This window comes from Acinonyx jubatus, chromosome D2 (assembly GCF_027475565.1).
Source record: "Acinonyx jubatus isolate Ajub_Pintada_27869175 chromosome D2, VMU_Ajub_asm_v1.0, whole genome shotgun sequence".
NCBI classification, from domain to species: Eukaryota; Metazoa; Chordata; class Mammalia; order Carnivora; family Felidae; genus Acinonyx; species Acinonyx jubatus.
Window position 1 is genome coordinate 58,034,833 of NC_069393.1, and position 23,679 is coordinate 58,058,511.

A 23,679-nucleotide genomic window follows, 5' to 3' on the forward strand; every position below is an offset into this window, starting at 1 on the left:
ACTCTCAGTTTCAGCTTAGGTCATGATCTCACAGTTTTGTGAGTCCGAGCTCCGCATCGGGCTCTGCGCTGACAGTGCAGAGCCTGCTTGGGATTTCCTCTCGCTCTTCCTCTCTCTCTGCCCCTCCCCTGCTCACGCTGTCTCTGTCTCCCTCAAAAATAAATAGACTTAAAAGTTCAAAAAAAAAAAGAAAAAGAATTCTCCATTTGTTCCAAAGACAAATCCCTTGTTAAGTATATAATTTGCAAATATATTCACCAGTTCTGTGTGTTGTCTTTTCATTGCCTTGATGGTATCACTTGTTAGAACAAAAGTTTTTTAACTGCGATGAGGTCCAGTTTTATTATTTTTCCTTTTGTTACTTAGGCTTTTAGTGTCCTATCTAAGGGGACTTTGCTTAAGAGGGGCATAAGCACCTGGTATTAAATTTGCCATACTATAAATTTGCCTTTTACATACAAACTAACTGATACGTTGTTGTCTAAAATGATGCTTCTCGGAGCACCTGGGTGGCTCAATTGGTTGAACATCCAACTCTTGATTTCAGCTCCAGTCATGATCTCATGGTTTGAGGAATCAAAGCCCGCTAGGAGCTCTGCGCTGATAGCACAGAGCCTGCTTAAGATTTTCTCTCTCCCTCTGTCTCTCTTTGTCCGTCTGACCCACTTGTGCGCACGTGCTTTCTCCCTCTCTCAAAATAAACATTTTTTAATATGTTAAAAATAAATAAAAATGTGATTTCTCAAATTCTAATATGCACAGGCATCAACTTGCTGAAATGCAAATTTTGACTTGATAGGTGTGGAGTGGGACCTGAGAGATGCTGCGTTTCTCACAGGTTCTCAGATAGATAGCAGTGCTTCTGGTCCGGGGACCATAATTTCAGTAGCTAGGACCTAGCAGTTGTTTATATTTTATATCAAAGCAACAGGAACAGTGAAGATTAATTAAGAAAAGTAATCTCTGTATTTTGTATTTTAACTCTTTTGCTGTAGTTGCCCTTCATAAGATACGCATGCTCTGTTAGAGAAGAAACCTTTGAGAAATCTTAAGCTGATGAATGTTTTGTTGTTGTTGTTTCGGTTTCTAATCGCAAAAGATTTTAGGCTGGCCATCTTTGCTAATGTGGAATTAAAACAAAAGAATTTAATACCAAAACTTTTATATTAGTCAGCCTAACATTTTACTTAATCTTCTCAAATGTGATTCTCCACATAGGTGTTGGTGAGGAAAACATCTTGCTTTTATTTTATACTTTTTTTAATTTAAAGTTAGACCACAAAATGTGAAAATTGATTACCATGAATTTTCAGAGAAATATACAATATAAAGATGTTACTGCTTTTTTTATCAAAAGCCTGTTTGATGGTTAGTTTTATAAGGATTAATTCATAATCTGACTTCACTTTGTCCTGTTTTCCCCCACCCCTTCCCTTCTCTAGGGGCAGCTTCATGACTTCTGGGTACCAGATTCTTAACAGGAGTTGAAGCAGCAAAAATATGAACCAAGAGAAATTCAATAAGAGTTTTTCCTAGAGGAGTAGAAAGAATACTACAAACTCCAGTGGAATGCTTAGAAAATGTGCTGCAGTGTGCCACTTGAATGTCTAGTATGAAGCTGGTAATGAAGAAATTGCCATTTCTGAAGCAGATATGAAACGTGATCTGCTTAATTTTAAGGCAACTGGCCTTTTAAAAAGAGCAGAATCCTATAACAAGAGGGGAGGGGTAGAAGCAACTAATAGTTGCATGTCGAATCTGCCCCTATTAACTGCTCTTGTTAAACTGTAAGCCAGTTATCCTTTTTTTTTTTTTTTGGATTGTATTTATGGCACTTGGATAATCACAGGAAATATGTAGGAAAGGGTTTGGACCAACTTGAGCAGTTGGACATGGAAATCAAGACCAAGTTCCAGTTGAGTTTAATTTTCTCTTGGTTATTTTAGGACTCAAAAAGAAATCTTAGAACTGAGTTTAATGACAAAAAGGATAAATCTTTTCTGTAACTCCTATAAACCACAGGGAGATTTCAATCCATACATTTTCCTTCACTATTCAAGATTATAAATCTGTTAGGTTTTTAAAATACATTTAAAGAGCTGAGAAACAGAAATTTGGTATAGTGTTAGATCCTCCTTAAGGGGAAGAAGTTAAGCTATAAAATAGTATCTCCGTTTTTATGCCCAAACATTCATATGCCGTTTGTTTTGGATTCCTTTTAAGTGTATATATATTTTTTAAATACTGGTTAAATCTTAGATTCTTGGCTAAATCTTAGAATTCTGGCCCTTGGTTAGCCATATTACAGAAGTCTATATTATAGAAGCTTAACGATCTGGACAAGTTTCCAAAAACCTTACTTTCATGAGTATATAAGCTTGGTAGAGACCTGGATGGAGTTTATTCTTCGGAATATTGCACACGTTGTGTGTGCTTGTATTTTAAAGTTGTTGCACTTGAAAACCACAGCTGCTCTAAATTCTTAAACACTGGAAAGCCGTCCTTTGGTTTAAATGGTGGAGGGTTAGTAGAAGTGCACATGCTTAGCCCAAGGGCCCTCTGAAGCCTTTGGTAGTAATGGACTCTTACTAGCTAACTGAAAAACTCTTTTGTTGATTGTCCTTTTAGGACGGTTTGTTTCTTGAATGAAAATGCCAACTTTTTTCTTTCAATGTTGACTTGGATGACACTGCTTTCCTGAGCATTCTCATGTCTCCAGTTGTGGTGGGGGAAGGACGATGGAGAGGAAGGGAATTGGACTGCGCGTTTATGATTTGAGAGGGGAGAAAATAAATTTTGACAAAATAGCTTTCTACCTCTAAATTGAGGCTTAGGAGAAAAAAGCATTTTATCTTAAATTTATCATTTACAATAGTATAAATAACTTTTGAGCCCATGTCAGGCATTGAGCAGTTAGAGATTTTATAGGGAAGACTTAGTAAATCCAGTTCCCAAGAACCCCAGCTGAATGAGGCTCCAAGAGTCAGACCAACAAAAGTTTTATTCTGTGTTGAGTTTACTGGTAAGAATATTATTATCTTGATACTACCTCTCAAGGGTATTATTAGAAAATGCCACTTATGGTTAATGAGATAGATACAAAGAGTTCTATTTGACAGAAGCTTGAAACTCTGGCATCTATCTGCCCAACAACGGGGGCTTTCACTCTTTGTAATTTAATACTTTGTAGATACATTATTTGTGTGTAATTTTATAAGTGTTCATATTTTTCTCATTTTGCATTGTGTAAAGTGTACAAAATCTCAAAGGATAAAATACTGCTTATATTGCTTGTAATTACAGTGTGTAAATATTTTCTAATCGTGTACATTGACGGGGGGACAAGTGGGTTATTCAGGTTTTTTTTTAAGTGACCCTTTTGTATCGCAGTTTCAACAGATAACTGCTCATCAAATTTAAAACCACTTTGATACGTTTTTATTTAGCAGTTCCAATAAGAAAAGTCTCTATTTTTAATTGCCTTTCTTCATTAGAGAAAAAGACTTCATCTGTCCCTTTAAAAATGGCCAGACATCGGTTTGGGCCCTTGTATTTATGACCCTGGTTAGATATCTCCATCTCCAGGTCATACTCCAGTCAGTATTTGCATTGGGTTCTCATACAAATCCTGTGATTCTCTTCTAGCACAAGTAGCCCATGACTTTTCTCCCAAATCAAGGATTATCCTTCTCCCTCTTGAGTCCCCATGTTTTGTCTCCCTCCTGCTGTTGTTGCCCAGCGAATGGGATGGTAGCGGGGGAGAAGATGTTCATTGCACAGAGAATGTCAGGCCACTTTTGGGACTTGGCAAACAAAGCTTGCACTGAGTGGTGGTGTGTTTGGCAATATTACTGTGCCAAAAATAATCTTGTCTAATTTTCTGGATATGTATGTCAAACTTATTACCCTTCTTGCAAGCTAAAAATTAAGGTACTTGTAAGTGTTTATGCTTTTGTGTGTAACTGTTTGCCTTTTCTAAACTGTTTTTCTCATTTTCAGAAAATAATAATTCTATTCGTTATATCATGTTAAGTGAAGAGGCTCTCTGTGCACAAAACGCATCTATGTAGCAGTAAAGTAACAGCATTTGTACATTTCCTATCTCCTGATGGCAGTGGTGCCTTTGTCACCTTTCAGAAGGTTGGCGTTTGGTTTTGTTTTGCAGTACAAATAATAGCTTGCTTTTGACTTCACAAAAATCTCCCCAGATGTGAAAGAGAGATAAAGATGTGTTGTCATCCAGGCTCAGTTAGAGCATTTGCATTTTTATTTCTATCAAAACAAGTATAGTGGGTGGGGACTGGCCAGTAATAATGTGTGGAGTCTTTAAACCAAGGGTAATTTTTAAATTTAAAAATAAAAAATTTAAGAGGTGACCCATTAACAAGTGACTGAGTTGGAAAATTAGGGAAGGGACTGTCCTGGTTTGTCTCTAAGGAGGCAAGATGAGGGTACCGGTGGCTGGGCATGTAGAGCATGAACCGTGGTTGTTATTTCTTACTCATTAACAGTGTTGGTGCACCTCATTATCTGTGCATTTGTTTTCCCTGGGCAGTCCTGTCAGTGAGTTAATCCACCAGCTCTTAGGCAGTTCAAAAGTAAATGCAGATTTCTTTTCCTCTTTCCTTTTTTTTTTTTTTAAAGATTTTTTTACTACATCTTGTTTAAAGTCCCATGAATGTATGTGTGTGTTATTAAAAATGCTTTTTCTCAGTTTGAACATGTGTTTGGTAATATTTGTTTGGGAGTGGGGAATGGTGAAGTCTCTGGAATGTGCTGTTTCTTCCCCTGCCCCATCCCCTAGTTTTTAAACTGAATTTTTTTCCCCTCTTGCTTTGGATTCTTCAGTCTGTTTTTTAGCTTGATGTCTCCTATTTCTGGAAAACATAAAGCTATAGTAGCACACAGTTCACTTTTACATAACCCATATAATAATCTGCTGCATACTTGGCAGTCAGCAATTCAGTAATCTCATTCTTCCATTACCCCATTCACTAGGTTCATCAACAACTATTGCGTACCTGCTACATGCTAGGCACTCTTGAGAATTCAGTGGCGAACAACACAGAGCTCTCCTGACTCTTACCCTTCTGGTATCCAGGTGAAAATACTTTGGTGCTCAGCAAAGTGGACCGGAAAGGAATACCATTGGCCTGGCTCCCTTGTTCTAGAGTCCAGGGCAAAGAAAGGAGAAGCCATACAATGCAGAGGCAGGGCTCGGGACCACCTCCAACCTGCCAGGCAGATACGGTTGTGGGTATGCCAGCTGAGGGGAGACACAGGTTGACGACACTCACAAGAGAAACTGTTAATGAGCTTATAGAAGGGTTACCAGAGGCCTCAGTTTCCAGAACCATACCAGTATTTCTGTCTTCTGACGGGCTGGTTTGGAGGAGACCACTTGTGAGCATTTTAGAGGTGGGGGGAGTGACAGCCAGGTGGAAGCATAGGTGCTGCCTGAAGTACAGAGAGACAGGCAGTACAGCCTTGTGCAAGTTAAGAGCCTTGACCTTGACCTTAGTCCTGACCTCAGATCCCAGACTGACCATGCCAAACCCTTGATCTTTGTCAAGTTACTTAACTTGTCTGAACCTTCATTTCTTCATCTGTTAAAAGGAATAATAATGATGTCTATCTCAGAACTTGTGAGGACTAAGTGAACTAATCCATGAAAAGTTCTTAGCAAGGTGCCTGACATATATGCTAAGTATTATTATTTAGCTCCAATTCAAAGCTCTTCTCAAATGACAGCTAAAATTGAACTTAAGGCACTTGGTGGGAGCGGGGGTGCAGTTCACTGACATCTAAGCAAACCAGATATTAAAATTGTAGTGTGGGTGTGCTCTGTGCCTTCTGACAGCTTCAGAGGCTTCTCTGTCCAGCTCTGTCTCTACTGGTTAAAAAAGAATATATATATATATATATATTCATGTAAGTTTGTGACATTTTTTAGGACTCAGCATGCTAATACTGAGAAGGGGTGGTGGTTGGTGATTTTCCAGCATTTGTGGACATGTCCTGACACTCCCTTTTCCTTGCTAACCATTCCCCAGGCCGGAGTCAAGAGAGGGCAAACCAGAAGGCCCAGCTTTGGGTCTGACTCCAAGACGACTGGCTGGGAGGAAAACTTAACAGGGAAAACAGGCTTCTGAGGCACAGTGGAACAGTGAGACTACAGCATTGGTGCCCTGGTGACAGTCCCTACCGAAGAAGCACCTCAGCTATACATATGGCCAAAGTAAAGATCACGCCACCCAAAGGGAGAGTGCTGGGCAAACCAGAGGTGGAGATGGCAAAGCAGGAACAGAAATGCTGCCACAGTGAACAGGAAGCAGGACAACTTGACTAGGCCAGAGTTCTTTGCCTCAGGGTACCTCTGCTCAAGTTTCAGGAGTTCATACCTACCCCCTTCACCTAGGATCCCTGCTACAGTGAGTAACTGCTCTGTGAGAAGCCTGGAGCAAACACTGGTGTGTAGGTGGCTGAGGACAACAGCCACTTTCTTACAGCGGAGTTGGGGAGAATAAATAGTCTAGCAAAAACAAAAGCACGTTTTATGTTCCGTGCTTATGAAGTACAACAGAAGGTTTTCAGATGGGGTCCTCTCACAGCCACCCTGTGAAGCAGCTGGGGTTAGTGACTTTAAGGATGACTAACGACCTGCTCAAAGAATGCTCTGCCTGTGTCCCAGGACACAGATCCATGGCTAGATTAGGGTTCGTTTCTTGCTTTGATTTTGAGTCGCCTCCACTGTCGGTATTCCCCTCATTCATATTTTATCAGCTTGACTGCAGAGAAGAACATGGTCCATCAAAGGGGCTTCTCATAGAAAGTTCCATTAATTGTCATGACATCTGATCGTTTCATTAGGTTCAGAGATTGAAGTGGAAGGACAGCAGAGAGAAATGGATTGTGATCTAAATCTATATTATCAGAGATACACTGCTCAACTACTGTCTTGCAAGCTCCATGCTGGAACTCCGCATTGTAATTTACACATTTTGTTCATTTGGAATGTGTGAGGTTCTGAGTCTGCCATCGTACGCCTTGGAGGAGAAAGGCTTGCCTCACAGTGTAGGCAAGTGGGATGCTAAACTTGCCACCACATCACTACAGCTGCACAGGTACCTGAAGTCAGCGCTGTGAGTTCTGTGAGAACATGAGCTGCGTCTCTTAGCCCACTGGGCCCCTGCAGTTTCATTTGTCTCCTGTCTGGTATGATGGGGCTAGCAGCCTTCCTGCCTTCCCTCCACTGTCATCCCCAACCCACTTGCCCACAGGACTGCAGATTTATTTTTCTTAGCCATGGCTTTCCTGGACTTCCCAGCGTGGACTTCCTTAATCTATCAGGATTTTCTTCTGTGGTCTTTCTGGAACTATTTGCTGATTTTTCCCTTCTAGTTCCCACTAGGAGCCCTCCCATCTCATCACATCAAACTCACTTTTCTCTTTCACACCCCTTCCCTTCTGCCTACTCCTCCAGTATACGTCTGTGCATGTTTCTGCCTTTGATAATTCCCCTTCAGGTTTACCCTGTATCTCTCTTCTCAGGTTTTTCCGGTACAGATTCTCCTCTCTGTAAACACAACAGTGAATTTCAAGGCCAGTTACTTAACCTCTTAGAGCCCGTTTTTCCATCTATAAAATGGGGCTATTAATCCCTCAGGACAGAATGAGGGTACGGTGTTTTTAAATGAAGCCTGATAGTCTTTGTAAGTGTGTGTGTGTACGCTTTACCATATGCATTTCTCTCAGCTGCCTCCCTCTCCGCATACACACACATCCTATTTAGAGTGCTGGGGAAGTGGAAGTGTAGCGTGGGCCCTGCTGTCTAGCGATCTGGAGTCACACACAAGCAGCCCAGACTACAAGACTCTATATGATGAAGTGCCAAACTAGCTTTGGGGGATATTCAGGAAAGAGGGGTGACATGTCTTTCCCAGGGTCCCTTCAGTTCAATAATGACAAGAGCCACTTGAATCTTGTTCACGTTCTCTCAGGCCAGTGTTCATCTGCCTGTTCCCTGACCCCCTGCCTCGCCAGAGCTCAGACACCCAGGTGCCTGCAAGAGTCAGTTACCTATGTCCCTGTGGCCTTCATCATTTAAGTCCTGCTCTTGGGCCCATTGCAATACTGGCATAAATGATGGAGGGAGGAGCAGGCCAGGTCATGGCTAGAGCTCCGGTTTGATTCAAACCCTAGAGGGGTCTTAAACAGGCCCTGAGGCAGAGGCATGGCCTCAGTTGCAGGGAAACCGCAGCACCAAATGTTGCATGGGAGGACCATCATGGTTGAGTCTGAGGAGTTGGGGAGTTGATTCTGAGGGGGGCTTCCTAGATCGCTGCGGGGTGAGGTGGTTGAGCCTAGGAGGGACAGAATGTCTAATTGCCTATGAGGAGAGTTCACTGGAAGATCTGGAGTAAGAATGATGTTCACCATGAGCTGGAAGGGAAGGAAGGCAGTTATCCGAGTGACCCAGTCCCTGAGGAGGTGAACCCCGTTACTAAAAGGTTTGGTTGAATGGACAGGTACAAACGGTTGTGGCTTATTCAGAAAAACAGCATTTTCTGTGTGAATTTCTTGCCAAGCTGTTACTTCATCCTTCCAAGCCCAACTCCTTTCACCCACTCACAGTCAAGCTGAAGGACCAGGCAGCCGGAGGCTGTGAAGCTGGGAATCCAGACCCAGTCCTATGTTCAGAGCTGCCCCCAAGGCTTGGCCTGCACCTACCCTGGCCCTCAGCACCCTGGGCAGAGAGCCCAAGAGCGTAGCAGGAACGCAAGAAGTGAGGTCCATATTAGAAGACTGGTCAGAGGGCCCTCGGAAAGTTAAGCCCCCAGAGAACAGGTTTGCAAGTCCCCAACAGTAGGCAAGTCAGAGGGGTCCTGGGGTTAGAGGGGAGGCAAGGTGGGCCAGAAGCCCATGGAGAGAGCGCAGGGGTGGTGAGGCCACCACCAGGGGGCGATACTGGTGCTGCTGCCCTTGAGGGTGGAGGACGCCAGATGCCCGGAGGCCGTGTGAGCCTTGGCCTCAAACCTTTATCGTGTAGGGTGGGGGGCGCGAAAGAAGAGAGCGGCGCCCTTCCCTGCACCCCACCCTGTCGGCCCCGCCTCCCTGGCCCCGCCTTCCAGCCCCCGCCCCACCCCCGGCTCCGCCTCCACCCCCCGCCCCGCCTCCGGCCGCAGCCCCTTCCTCCCGCAGCTGGTGCTGTGAGGCCGCGGAGCAGCGCGTCGCCGTCTCTATGGCCGGGGATGCAAGCGCAAAGGTGAGAGAGGCAGGGAGCGCGGGCGGCGGCGGGGCCTGGGCCGGGGGGCGGAGGCCAGGCCAGGCCTTCCCCACATCCATTCCACCCTCCAAGCTGGGCCAGGCCTTTCTCACCGTCAAGTCCCGGGTCCTGCTATAAAGGCGCTGGAGGGGCGCGGGCCAGGCCTCCTGCCGTGCAGGGCGCAGACCCGCCACCGCGGAGTCGGGGACCGGCGCGGGGCCGGGACCCGCGTGGCGAACAGTGTTCCCCGGGATCTGGGTCACGTCTCCTGGCGTCCAGCGGGATCGAAGGAGAGCTTGTCCTCGAGCTGCAGCAGTAGAGACAGAGGTTAGATCTGAGGAGAGGGAAGACCCTCATACTGTCCAGGATGATGGAAGGAGAGGGTAGCGGGGGAAGGGCTCTCAGGCCAGAAGAGACGGCCATCCTACTGGGCCGAGGGGAATGCCGCCTACACTAAGCAGGTGGACGTCTGGGATGAAGGTCGAGAGCCTGCTGATCCAACATCGATCCTGTTTTGAGGGGGAGGGGGTGCCTCCGTTTCTCAGTTTCTTGAGCCCTAGGATCTAATACTCGGAAGGTGATCAGAGTTCAGGGGGCTGGCCCTCGGGAGGAACCCAAACTGTGCAACTGGGGGTGGAGTGTGGGGTGTAGACTGGAGACCTTGAAGCCTTGTCGCCACTGGGGGAGGGAGGGCAGCCGCTCCGCCCCCCGTTTAGCCCCGCCCTCCCTCCCAACAGGTTAAATGGAGGCTGAGAGCCCCTGCCCAACTCCCATATCTAGAACGGCAGCATACAGGGGAGTGGAGCGGTGCTAAGTTCCATTCCATCTTTCTTTTGCTAAAGCGAGGGGCCTCCTTCCGTCTGGGTTAGGTACCCCTTCCTTTGCAGAGAAGCCCGTTGCATTTGAACATCTGAGGTCAGATGCCTCCCTACATCACCACACACACACACACACACACACACATTTGGAATCCGGCCTTAAAATTGGGACTTTGAGGAAGGGAGGTAGTGCTGCTCTGCACCTCAGTGGACACTGGCAGCCTCCAACCCTGCAGTGAGAACTGGACCCCTGTTTGAACATATGCTGCCTCTGAACACATGTAATTTGTGTGTCTGAGCACTGTGTGAACATACATGTACTTGACCCTTCTGTTAACATGAACATGCCTGACCTACTGTATCAGCGGGTTTGTGTGCATGTCCCTACACATATGTATGTGCACGACCTTTCTGTGAATAGGTGTACAATCCTTCATATGCACACGTGTGGATTTATAACCCTCCTTAACTTCTGAGGCTGTGCGATCTGCTGAATGAATGGATGAGAATATGTGAATAGAGCCTTATTTGTCAATGTGTATGAACGCATCTGGCAGGCCCTTTATATGAGCATATGTGTGCACAAACCTCCCTGTGAATGTATGTGTGCATGACTCTCCTATGAGTACATTTGTTCACAGCCCTTCTGTGAACATGTGTGTATGTGCACCTATTGTGTGCACATCACCCCCTTCTGGACATGTGTGACTTCTGCCATGAACCACACTCTGAGTGGTTTCTCTAACCTGGAGTGTGTTCCTCCTGCCCAGTCCTAGAGCCTGATACCTCATAGCCGTAGGGCTCCCTCTCCACCCCTCACCCCACTTCTGCACTAAGCAAATAGGAGGCCCCAAAGGTAAACAGGTGTGCCTCCACAGTGAGGGGTGGGGCATGGGCAGTTTGCCTGGGGCCTCGTGCTGCCCAGCCCCCAGATGAGGAGCTGACGCCCTCTAGTCTACACTCTTCTCTACACTCATACTATATTCTCCCCCTCTGGGCTCTGACCACTACAGTGCTGACCTTTACCTCTTGAATAAATGCTCCAAATTCCTGTTTTCCCTCTGGCCGGATCCTAGTCCTTCCCCTCGCCTCAAGGCCACATAGTTAATATTTGACCTGGAAAGGAGGGGAGAGGCCAGTGGCCCTTGTGGCTGTGTCTGTGGGTGTCTGATGAGATTGGGTGCGTCAGGCTTCCTCCACACCCAGCCCAGTCCAGGAAGCCTTCAAGAGCCACCTCAGAGATCAGGCCTATTACAGGGGTCAGGGGAGATCTGCCACCTACTTCCACCCCATCCCCACATGACTTGAGAGAGAGTCCAGGTGTGGAATAGTCTCCAGGGTAAGCCAGGGGAGGTGGCCAAGAGCTCCCATCACTCACCATTTCCATGTTGCTTTTATCTCAACTGGCCTTGCACACTAGAGCATCCTGCATAGACATTACACCTGTGCAGTGCAGCCAGGGGGCCCCAGATACCCGCCCCCCACCATGTCTATGAATGCCTATTTGCAGGTAGGGACACGTGTGGATGCCTAGCCAGAGAGTGCAGTACAGACTCGCATGGGCAGAGTAGAGATGTGCACCCCCTCGGAGAGGAATGCTGAGGAGGAGAAGTGTCTAATTAAAGAGAGATTCCAGAGGGAGCTCTTGGGCCAGGGAAAAGAAAAAGCAAAGGGAAAACAGGACAAAATCAACAAAGGCCCATTAAATGTCTCTGCCAAGCTTTCTTGCATAAGGCACCCCCGCAGGCAGCAGGGGCAGCTGCTGCCCCAAGTTTGGTCCCATTGTTGGGAGGAGAAGGCATTCTCTCTGAAAACGGAGCTCCACCCGAGACGGAGGCCTAGCTTAGCCTCTGAGTTGGCCAGAGGAGGGTGGATACTTTGGGTTCGGGTTGGGAGGAGTCTAGGGTCTTGTAAGGAGGGCAAGTTCTACCCAACTTGCATCAGAGCAGAGAAGTGGACAGAGCGACAGTGAGCCAATCCTGACGTAGGAGTTCTGTGGTCCCTCCCACCAGTGCCCCCTGAAGTCTGGGGGTAATGCCATCTACCTTCCACACACACACAGATAAAAGAGCTTTTCTACCCTGTTTTTTTCTTTAGAAAACGGACCTCAGAGAACCAGAACTAGTCCTGCTGTCGGGGCAGGGTGACCCCATCAGTGACCTACAACCCCCTTATGACCCCACAACTCCTTCCCACCATGGAGTTTGTATTTGATGCAGAAAAGCAGTGTGTGATCCATCCCTCCCTCTGACCTCTAACCTGGGATTCCATGGCCACACAACCCTGTGATTCCATGTCCCCTCGATTCCAGGACCCTCCCTGGCCCCATGACCCCTGACCTTCCAAGTGACTTCCCTGGACCTTGACCCCTGTGACTATTCTTGCCATCATACCCTGTGACTGTGGCCCTGGCTCCCCTTGGGGGTCTTACTGGTCTGGGCCTCCCCAGAAAAATGTGGGGAAGGCTCTGGCCCCTCTTCCTGAGCTTCCTCACAGCATCTGCAGTCCCTGGACCCTCACTGCGGAGACCATCCAGAGAACTAGATGCCATCCCACGGATGACCATCCCCTATGAAGGTTAGATGCTGCCCCCCCCCCCCACCGCCAAATTTGAAACGCAGCAGGAGCCAGGTCTGGGAGTGGGGAGGACACCCCAGGGCTGGGCTCACGACTCCCACTCTCCCCAAGAGCTCTCCAGGACCCGGCACTTCAAGGGCCGAGCCCAGAACTACTCAACGCTGCTGCTGGAGGAGTCTTCAGCAAGACTGCTGGTTGGAGCCCGAGGTGCCCTCTTCTCTCTCAATGCCCGTGACATAGGAGATGGGGCTCACAAAGAGGTTAGCCCTTAGAACCTGGAACACCCAGAGGATCTCCGGCTTTATCCACCTCCCTGGGACCTCAATTTCCTGGAAGCCTCGCCAGCCTTCCACAGCCCCCTGGTCAGATAGCATGGCCCTTCCTAACCCACGTCTCCCTTACCATCCAATGCTCCTCCTGAAACCTACCTGTACCCCAGTTTCCCCTGTTCCCTGCAGTCCCATACCTGGTCCCACAGATAATGGTGAAAGGGAAGGGTCCTGGGGTCAACACATCAGCCCATTCCCTTTCCCTGTCTCCAGATCCACTGGGAGGCCTCCCCAGAGATGCAAAGCAAATGCCATCAAAAAGGGAAAAACAACCAGGTATGTGGTCTGTCCTTTCCCCAGCTCCTTTCCTTCTCTTCAGTTGGGGATGTCAAGGTTGGTGGGGACACAGATGGAGAGGTATGGATCAGCCAGTCAGTTGCAGCAACCACAGCAAACACGTGAGTGTAGCCAGAGTGGTGGGCCCTAGGTGCAGCACTTCTAATCCAAACAGCTGGTCACCTACCAGCTTGGCCTATAGTGGCATCTGAATCTCTTCTGGGCTCCTGAGTAAGAATCATGATAGAAATAAGTAATCTCTAGTAAATGCTGACTTAGCCATTATCTCTCCTAATTCTAAAATAACCCTATGAAATAGTACTATCCTCCATTTTACAGATGAGACAAATGAGGTTTAGTCCAGGACTAGCTCAAATACCCAGTATTCCATGGAGGGCTGTTAGCGAATTGCCAGTTCTTTCAAGCTAAAGAACAGGGTGTCTGCAGGGGTTCCATGTCTGGCTATGTAACAGATCCATCTGGAGAACTTTTTAAAAATACGCATTCCCAGGGGTGCCTGGCTGGCTCAGTCAGTAGAGCATGCAACTCTTGGTCTCAGGGTCATGAGTTCAAACCCCACATTGGGCATAGAGCCATCCCCAAAAAGAAAGGAAAAAAAACTATATTCCCTGGCCCAGGGGTTCTGATTCAGTGGGTCTGGGGTGGTGTCGGGATAGGTGTGTTTAACGAGGCACCGCTAAGAGATTTCATCAAAAGTGCTGCTGGAGCAGCATGGGTAGGAAGTGGGGCTGGTGAAGCAAGTGGAACCCAGTCACAGAGCACTGCAAATGCCCAGCTAGAGGTATGGGTTTTATTCTGTGACAGTGGGCACGCTCACCATTTGGTACTTTAGAGACTCTCAGACTTTAGTGTGCACAAGAATCACCTGGGTATGGTATAAATGCAGGTGCTAACTCAGTCAGTCTGGGGAAGGGGCCCAAGATTCTGCAATTCTAACAAGCTTCCAGAGGAAGCTGATACTGTTGCTCCCCAAGCCACACTTTGGGTAGCAAGGCTTCAGGAAGACAATTCCCAAAACATGTTCTGAGAAACATTAATTTTCAAAAGGGGGGTTTAATGGTCAGATGAGTTTGGGAAATGCTGTATGCTTAATCCCACAGTGTACAGCAACATCCCTAAGGCCCTGAGAAGTCCCCTGGCAAGGCAGGTTTTAGCCATGGTTTCCAACTTATTTGACCACAGAATTCCTCCCTCATCCCCCCTTATTTTTTTGTTTGTTTATTTATTTAAGTTTATTTTGAGAGAGAGTGTGTGTGCATGAATGGGGGGGGGGGGGGAGGCAAGCAGAGGGTGAGGGAGAGAATCCCACACAGGCTCCTCATGGGGCTTGATCCCACAAACCATGAGTTCATGCCCTGAGCCGAAATCAAGAGTCAGACACTTAACTTACTGAGCCACCCAGGTGCTCTCCTTCCCACCCACCCCCATCCCCCCCACCCCCCCACTTTTTTTTTTTTTTTAGTGTTTATTTATTTTTGAGAGAGAAAGAGACAGAGCATGAGTGGGGAGGGGCAGAGAGAGAGGGAGACACAGAATCCAAAGCAGACTCCAGGCTCCAAGCTGTCAGCACAGAGCCCAATGCGGGGCTCAAACTCACAAACTGTGAAATCATGACCTGAGCCGAAGTTGGACGCTTAACCGACTGAGCCACCCAGGGACCCCGACCTTTTTTAGTGTAAACATCTTGGGGAAACACTACTAGAGTAATACTAATCCAGGCCCAGGCACTAGATGGATTAAAATGGAGAAAATCTATGGGACACCTGGGTGGCTCAGTTGATTAAGCATCTGACTCAGTTCATGATCTTGTGGTTGGTGAGTTTGAGTCCTGCAAGGAGCCTGCTTGGGATTATCTCTCTGCCTCTCCCCTGCCCTCTCTCTATCTCTCCCTCAAAATAAATAAAAATAAACTTAAAATCCTTCTAAAAAAAATCATAAAATAAAATAGTGAGTCTGGAGGCAGGAAAGGCAGTGAAGGTTGGGGGCATCATGGGGGTCAGAGAAGGAAGGCATGAGCAGGCTAGTGGAGAGAAGGGACCCGGGGAGGCAATAGGATGAGACAAAAAGACCTGCATGGATTCAAATCCTGGGTAACAAGCAGGAGGAGGAATCATGAACAAGGCAAACAAGTCGGGGGCGGGGGGGGGCTTAGCTTGAGGCATTTAATGGGCAGAGAAGAGCAGTGTGGCTGGAGCAGGTGAGGGAGGGGAAGAAGGGGCAGAGCCCTACCATGCAGGGCCGGAAGTGGTAGGCTATGTTCAGGACTCTAGTGGGCCACTGAAGGTTTTTTAAATACAGCAGTGACACGATCTGGTTTACATGTTTAAAATATGCCTTGGAAAGTGGGTTGCCAGAGGGTGCTAATCGGTAGAATATCTCTGGAAGGAAACCAGACAATGGTAAGAGCAGTCCCCTTTGAAGGCAACAGGGATAAAAGGAGACGCTCTGTTTACAACCTATCCCTTTGTACCTTCTGGATTTTACACTGTGTACATGCATTCCTCACTCATTGAATAAACAAGTAGCTTTTACAGAGTGGCGGAGGCTTGGGAGAACTGTCAGGCAGTCTCTACAGTTGTCCAGGGAAGAGGCAACAGTGGTGACATGGACTAAGGTGGTGGAGGTGGAGGGGGAAGTGGACCACGTCAGGAGACATGATGACAAAGAATCTCGAGGAAGGACTGAACATGGGGGTGAGGGAGTGGGAAGCAGCAAGGATGACTCCTGGAATCGACTAATAGGATGGATGGATGAAGTGAGGTGGGAAAGACTGGATGAACAGGTTTAGGAGGGAAGATGCAGGTTAGGGAGGAGGGAATGAGCTAGCTATTGGGTGGAGAGAGGGCAGAGCCTGGGGATACATTTGGTAGTGTCACCCCACAGGGGGTGTGGGAGCTCCAGGACTAGGGGACACTGCTGAGAAGGAGATGTGAGAGAAGTATCTCAGGGTGGTGGGAGCCCTGGGGGCCCCCGAACTGGGGGGTGCGGAGGGCTGCAGGCCATGCAGAAGCTGGCAGAATGTGTCAGGTAGTCCTGACAGTGAGATAGAAGACTGAAGAGGGGTCAATGCCGCTGGGAAGCCCAAGGACAGTGGGTTCCAGGGAGTAGTCTGTGTTCCGGGCAGTGAGCAGGCCCACTGGGAACTCAGAACTGTGTCGGGTGGGTGGGGGCAAGAGCCGAACTACAACGCTGGATTAACGGAAAAGGCCTCTAAGCAGGCTGGGGGCTCACAGCCCTCCCCCACCTCCCCCCCAGACGGAGTGCTTCAACCATGTGCGGTTCCTTCAGCGACTCAATGCCACCCACTTCTATGCATGCGGGACTCACGCCTTCCAGCCTCTCTGTGCAGCCATTGTGAGTAGGCCTGCCCCAGCCCAGCCCTTATTGCTGCTCCCTGGCCCTGGACCAGTCTGAGCTTGGGCCATGACCCCTGCCTGTCCTCGAGACCACTGACTTCTGGCCTCGTAATCCTCCAGGATGCTGAGGCCTTCACCTTGCCAACAAGCTTTGAGGAGGGGAAGGAGAAGTGTCCTTATGACCCAGCCCGTGGCTTCACAGGCCTCATCATCGGTGAGCATGCACTCCTCCCCACCCTGGCCCCTTATCCATCAGCGTGCTCTTTGGGGGACACGGACCTCGTTGCCAGGACTTGCCACTGATACGTGTTATGTGCCTTATTGTATGTGACGTGTCTGTCACGCGTGGCATGCCTGTGCTCCAGATGGAGGCCTCTACACAGCCACACGGTATGAATTCCGGAGCATCCCTGACATCCGCCGAAGCCGCCACCCGCACTCCTTGAGGACTGAGGAGGCTCCGATGCACTGGCTCAATGGTTAGGAGGATGAGGCACAGGATGTTGGGGGGCAGGGGACTATTCATCTTTACTCCCTTGGGCAGTTGACATCCCATCCCCAAATTCCCAGGTGAGCCTGTCTATTCCTGAGTGTGGTTGAGTGAGGGGTAGTGGAGGGGATCCCCATCCTGTCTCAGGGGCCACTTGAACTGCCCAACCTGCAGATGCTGAGTTTGTGTTCTCCGTCCTGGTACGGGAGAGCGAGGCCAGTACAGTGGGCGATGACGACAAGGTTTACTACTTCTTCACGGAGCGGGCCACTGACGAGGGCCCCAGCAGCTTCACTCAGAGCCGCAACAGCCACCGTGTGGCCCGTGTGGCCCGTGTGTGCAAGGTGAGTGGCACCAAGTTTGGCCCAAGAGTGTACAAGCGGAACCTCTGACGCTGACCCTGTGCCCTACCTCCCCAGGGAGACCTAGGAGGAAAGAAGATCTTGCAGAAGAAGTGGACCTCCTTCTTAAAGGCGCGTCTAGTCTGCCACATTCCACAGTATGAGATGCTACGTGGTGTCTGCAGCCTGGACACGGACACCTCAGCACGCACACACTTCTATGCGGCCTTCACGCTGACCACACAGTGGTCAGTGCAGGGACAGTGGGGACACAAGGAACTGGGGACAGCCTGAGGCCTGGAGCAGAGGTCAACGAGGAGAAATAGGATCCCTTGTGGGGAGGCTGGCTGCAGAGAGAGAATTCCAGGCACATCCAGCTAGCCTGGAGCCAGAGGCCACAGTGGCCTCCTGACCCTTAGGAGAGGCCCTGAGGCCAAGAGCTGGGGTTGGCCAGGGTTAACAGTGAGCTCCAGGCTGGGGCAGGTGGCAGGGGGGCAGGCTCCACCCAGTGTGGCTCAGGCCCCTCCCCTATGTCCCTTCCTAGGAAGACCCTAGAGGCCTCAGCCATCTGCCGCTACGACCTGGCCGAGGTGCAGGCTGTCTTCGCAGGTCCCTACATGGAATACCAGGACGGTGCCCGGCGCTGGGGCCGCTATGAGGGTGGGGTGCCGGAGCCCCGGCCCGGCTCAGTGAGTGCCCAGGCCTGGGGTCAGTGCTGAGTAGACAGAACCCCCGGGGAGGGGCAGGAGGGCCTAGCCTTGGGGGGGGGGGGGGAGGAGGAGGGCACGCAAGCAGTAGATTCCTGAGGTTCACTGCCTCTGCCCCCCATCCCAGTGCATCACAGATTCATTGCGCACTCGCGGCTACAACTCATCCCAGGATTTGCCATCCCTCGTCTTGGACTTCGTGAAGTTGCACCCACTGATGGCTCGGCCCGTGGTGCCCACACGAGGACGGCCCCTGCTGCTCAAGCGCAGCGTGCGCTATACACACCTCACAGGGACGCCTGTCACCACGCCTGCCGGACCCACCTATGACCTGCTCTTTCTGGGCACAGGTACTTTTGACCCCTGGCTGGGCCCTTTGGTAACTGCTGACCTGGGTCCTTGATCCTCGTTGACCGCTCATCCCCTGAATGACTTTTGATTACAAAATCCTGGTGACCAATGATGTTGATTCTTCAATGAACACTCACTACTGACCCCCAGTGACAACTGGCTCTTGGTACCTGCGGATTCCTGTCACCAGCCACAGTGATATTTGACCCTGATCACTAATGTTTCTGGACCCAACAATTCCTGCCATGACAAGCCCAGAGTTCCCAGCCAGGGAACTGTTCCCAGTCCTGAGTAACTATTACCGGCTGAATCCTTGTCCCTGACGTCCTGGCTCCCAAGCTACTCCCATTAGGCTATTGCAGGGGGCTGAAAACAGATTCCATTTCTGGGTTCTGACCCTCTGCCCTTTCCATACCAGCTGATGGCTGGATCCACAAGGCCGTGGTGCTGGGTTCTGGGATGCACATTATCGAAGAGACACAAGTGTTCAAGGAGCCCCAGTCTGTGGAAAATCTGGTCATCTCTCCAATGCAGGTAGCCTCTGACCCACTACTTGCCAGAATAGGGGGAGGGAGTGGGTGGCTGGGCAGTGGCCGTGTGTGTCTGTAGGTGGGAGCTGGGGGTGTTGCCAACCAGCTTTCCTCTCCGGCTCCCAGCACAGCCTTTACGTGGGGGCCCCTAGTGGTGTCATCCAGCTACCACTGTCGAGCTGCTCCCGCTACCGCTCCTGCTATGACTGCATCCTGGCCCGGGACCCCTACTGTGGCTGGGACCCCAGCACCCATGCCTGCATCATAACCAACAGGTCCCAGGGTAGCAGGTAAGAGGTGGTAGGGGTGTGAGGGTCCCGTGTGAACAGGGGATCAGGGCCTGAGGGGAGGAGGCGGGCCTGCTAGCTGGAGGGGGAGTGGGGGGCGGTTGCTGGCAACAGCATCATTGACTTCCACTGGGGAAACTAAAGCTCAGTTCCCCTGTTCGTGAGTTTAGGACAGCACTGATACAGGACATAGAGAGAGGAAACCGAGGCTGTGAAGGCAACAAGGACACAGGTAAGTGACAGGCATGGACATGTGTAGGCCCGGCTGCATAGCCTGTCCTCTACATTTACTGTCATTTGCCTGTGCGTGTACGTATCTGAATGGTTGTGTCTGTGTGCTTTCAGCGAGGATGTTCCAGCACAGTGTGGCACAGAGTAAGTGCTCCACAGACATCTATTGCCCTAAAGGATTATAAATGAGGAGAAAGGCTCATGACATAAAAGTTCTTTTTGTCACACCTGAGCTTATAGCCAAGTGTGTGCTGGCGGGGGCGGGAGGGGGGGCAATTAAATGATCACACAAGTAATTCTTTCCATTGGTTTTTGCTACAAAAGGAATACTTACAACTATAACAAGGATGTGAAGGACAATGAATACTCCCCTGAGAAAGATCAGATGACTGAGCTGATACCTAAAGGAGGAGCGGAAGTTAATAGTCATACTAACATGTACTGAGTACTTACTCTGTGCCAGGTGCTGACCAAACACGTACACACACGATCTCTCTTATGCTCACAGCATTCCCAAGAGAGAGGTGCCACGATCCCTATCCCTATGAGGGGCAATCTCTCTGAGGTACAGGGAGAGTAAGTACACTGCCCAAAGTTAATAAGCTATTAAGTAGTGGGGTCAGAATTCAAACCTGACCCCGAACAGTCTGACTGGAGTTTGTGCTTTTCATTACTTCTGTGCTCTTTCCCCCTGGCCAACCAGCGGAGGGCACAGAGAGGGGGGTGACATCCAAGCAGAGGGGACAGCAGGCCGATGAGCTTGGGGTGTTTGCCAAGAGGCTGGAGAAGTGGGCAGGGACCATGTTGAGGCAGGGAAGTGGCACAATCAGTGTGGTGTTTTTAAAAGGTTACCCCACTCCTGCATGCAGAATAAATTACATGGGGGCCAGAGTGGGCCAGCAGCTGGGGAAGGAGAGAAGTGAACAGGGCTGAGATGGATTCTGGAAGCAGAATCCTGGTGAGAATTAGACACGAAGGTGAAGGAGAGAGAGAGGCAAGGAGACTCCCCGGTTTCTGACTTAAGCAGCTGAGTAGCTACTGGTGCCATTCACTGTGACAATTCAAGGAAAAGACCTGGTGTAGTTTGGGATGGAGGCTTTGGCCTTAGTTCCTGTGCCATGTTCAAGAGACCTCCTGTGGAGATGCCCTGTGTGTGGAAGATGTTCAGGTCTGTCGATCAGGGGAGAACTCTGTGCTAGAGACTGAGCTTACAAATCATTGGCAGATAGCACGCACTGAAAATCACTGAGATGGGCCAGTGCAAACCTTAAACGGGAACACAAACGCAGGAGACCTCATTCAGTTGTCACCATGATTCCAGATTTGCGCTTGGTGCTAGGGACGTAACAGTGCACCACCTGACCTGCCATCTCCAACGCCCTCCCTCAGATAGACAACACTGACCACTCCTCTCACCGCCCCCCCTCCCCACCTCCAGGGCCACCACCACCACTGAGAACCCGCTCTGTCCTCCGAGGTGACGATGTTCTCCTGCCCTGTGACCAGCCATCCAACCTGGCCCGGGCCTTGTGGCTGCTCAATGGGAGCATGGGCCTGAATGACGGACAGCATGGCTACCGCGTGGGCGTGGATGGGCTGCTGGTGACAAACATACAGCCTGAGCACAGTGGCAACTATGGCTGCTATGCTGAGGAGAATGGCCTCCGCACCCTGCTGGCCTCCTACAGCCTCACAGTCCGGCCAGCCACTCCTGCCCCAGCTCCACAAGCCCCTGCCATGCCCGGGGCACAGCTGGCACCTGACGTGAGGCTACTGTATGTGCTAGCCATCGCTGCGCTTGGTGGCCTCTGCCTCATCCTGGCTTCCTCCCTCCTCTATGTGGCCTGTCTTCAGGGAGGCAGACGAGGGCGTCGAAGGAAATACTCTCTGGGTCGGGCTGGCCGGGCAGGGGGCTCTGCTGTGCAGCTGCAGACAGTTTCAGGCCAATGTCCTGGAGAGGAAGACGAGGGTGATGATGGGGAGGGGGCTGGGGGCCTGGAAGGTGGCTGCCTCCAGATCATCCCTGGGGAGGGAGCCCCAGCCCCACCGCCTCCGCCACCCCCACCACCACCGGCCGAGCTGACCAACGGGCTGGTGGCACTACCCAGCCGGCTGCGCAGGATGAACGGCAACAGCTACGTGCTCCTGAGGCAGAGCAACAACGGAGTGCCAGCAGGGCCCTGCTCATTTGCTGAGGAGCTCAGCCGCATCCTGGAGAAGAGGAAACACACACAGCTTGTAGAGCACCTGGATGAGAGCTCTGTCTGAGCCCAGCCTCCTAGGACAAATGCTCTTCCAAGCCAGCCTGTCTGCCCCAGGCTGGGCTGCTGCTTCCCCAACACAGCCACTCTACCTTCACCTCCCTCCCCCCCAACTCCAGGCCCTTCTCCCAACTTTGTGATGTCCCTGTAGGGCTGGCAGAGTCAGGCCCAGCCAAAGTCCCCTCCTCAGTCTCCACAGACCCATCTGTGAGCAGCCCAGGCCCACCGGTGCTCCTCAGAGGTGGGTACTCCCCCAGGACGTGGAATTCTGTAGACTCAGCCCCAGTTCCTATTCCCTTACCCCAAGCACTTGGGAGGAGAGGATGCCATCTTCCTGCCCCATTTGTCTGTTCAAATCCTTCCTCTTTCTCCCAGGCAGGGCTCTGCAGGTCCAGATGACCTCAAGGTCACCACCCTCTGCGTGGCCCTATGTGCTGGATGGTCCCGAAACCAGACAAGACCTCTACCAGCCACCAGAGCCACCTGAGCCCTGCATGCATTCATGTGTGCACACGGATGAATGTCTATCAGCTGGGCTGCAGGGCCCCCACCCCCATCTCCTGGAACATTGTGTTTCATCTCTCCTGGACTTTGGGTACCCTTCCAACGGCCATATCCCATCCTATCTAGGTTTCTCCCCTAGTCCCAGCCCCATGTGGTGACCTCTTTGGCAAAAGCTTGGGAACAGGCCAGTCTGGGGAGGTAAGACTGTGTCATTCCCCTCTTCTTCCTTAACGTGCAGCCCTCTTTGGTCAACCTCCTCACCCCCTTGCTCACTCTCAAGAGTGACAGACAGAGCCCCAGGCATGTCCCTTCACACACACGTGCTTACATTTCCACTTGCATTTCTGAGCCTCCCTTTGCTGCCTCGGACCTGTATCTGTTGGGTTTGGTCCATGGACATTTCAGAGGGAGAGCTCTCTCCCATTCAGCTGTCCTCTCAGACATTTCCCTAGGACGGGTGACCAACACTGCAATGAGCCAGCCTCCCTTTTGGGGACCAAGCATTTGCTACCCCCAGACCAGAGCAGGGGGAGGAGATCTGATGTCTCACCTGGCACATGAAGCCCGTTCTTGGAACTATGCAAAGGGCAGAGGCTGGGAGTTTGGATGCTTGGCTCCCATCCCTGTCCTACCTCACCGGGGCACTTTCAGGGTCCAGGGGCCTCTGAAGTCTCCAGGCCCATATGGGACAATCAAATCCTGACTGAGCTCCCCCATTCCCCTTGGGTGAGGATGACTGTTATTTTTGTAGCTGAGAACGTGGAATCCCACGGGTTTTTACTGCCCTTCACCCAACTTCTCCCACCTCCACCCCACAATGAATGTATTTATTGTGAGAACGGCTACACTTCTTTAGGAATGCCCCCACTCACCACCAAGGTGGGCAGAACAGGCATGTGACAGAGTGGGGAGCCTGGGCTCAGCTCCTCCCCCTCCTGTTGGTTAATAAATACCCTCTTTCCCCACAGCCATGTGTGGTCCGCTTGGTCTAGACTGGCCTTCCCCTGGTCACCAGGGGGCAGGCTTCTGATCCTATGGAAATGGTGCTGCAGGGTTGGCTCTGCTCCCCATAAAACCATTTGCAGAGGAAACTGGGATCCTCAGGTTCCATCTGACTGCCCTGGGTGGATACACAGGCCTTTATAACGTTCTCACTACTCACTGATCATGGTGGTATGGGCATGACAAACAAAATTACAACACTTCAAGAATTCATACAAAGGTTTCTAGGTTTTTACCTCCTAGCTCTTTTCCTCACTATTCCTCCCCCTTGTTTTGGCTAAGCCTAGAAGATGCTCTGTTTATCAGCTCTCTTGCTCATCCCCAAAAGCTTTT

The 23,679-nt window shown here is 50.3% G+C and overlaps 2 protein-coding genes across 7 annotated transcripts in view; both read left to right on the top strand.

Moving 5' to 3' along the window:
- Positions 1-4,720, top strand: part of SLF2 (SMC5-SMC6 complex localization factor 2) — a 45,108-nt gene extending 40,388 nt beyond the window's left edge. For both annotated transcript variants that reach the window (XM_015063024.3, XM_015063025.3), the window contains exon 20: positions 1,443-4,720. In XM_015063024.3, coding sequence (XP_014918510.1) covers positions 1,443-1,478 — 36 coding nt within the window. In that variant the 3' untranslated portion in view covers positions 1,479-4,720. The remainder of the gene's footprint in view (positions 1-1,442) is intronic.
- Positions 4,721-6,004: 1,284 nt separating this feature from the next.
- On the top strand, positions 6,005-23,311 carry SEMA4G (semaphorin 4G). Of its 5 annotated transcripts, none has more exons than XR_003421258.2 (16): positions 6,005-9,265; positions 12,181-12,660; positions 12,772-12,920; positions 13,203-13,265; positions 16,542-16,640; positions 16,763-16,856; positions 17,008-17,121; positions 17,307-17,476; positions 17,552-17,721; positions 18,018-18,162; positions 18,308-18,530; positions 18,950-19,065; positions 19,188-19,351; positions 19,519-19,580; positions 21,018-22,081; positions 22,216-23,311. XR_003421258.2 is itself a non-coding variant. In XM_027062887.2 (15 exons), exons 2-15 carry the CDS (start codon positions 12,537-12,539, stop codon positions 21,845-21,847), a joined length of 2,523 nt encoding a protein of 840 aa, XP_026918688.1. In that variant the 5' UTR covers positions 6,005-9,265; positions 12,181-12,536; the 3' UTR covers positions 21,848-23,311. The 5 variants fall into 5 exon arrangements, 1 of the variants encoding a protein (XP_026918688.1); XR_003421259.2 differs by having other exon boundaries at positions 22,220-23,311; XR_008292206.1 differs by lacking the exon at positions 6,005-9,265 and adding an exon at positions 9,283-9,592.
- Positions 23,312-23,679: the final 368 nt, after the last annotated feature.

Coding starts and splice junctions, on each gene's coding strand:
- SEMA4G (XM_027062887.2), top strand. CDS start 12,537: ATGTGGGGAAGGCTCTGGCCCCTCTTCCTGAGCTTCCTCACAGCATCT. Junction 17,722..18,017: donor TTCACGCTGACCACACAGTG/GTCAGTGCAGGG, acceptor GTCCCTTCCTAG/GAAGACCCTAGAGGCCTCAG. Junction 19,581..21,017: donor TGAAGGCAACAAGGACACAG/GTAAGTGACAGG, acceptor CCCCACCTCCAG/GGCCACCACCACCACTGAGA.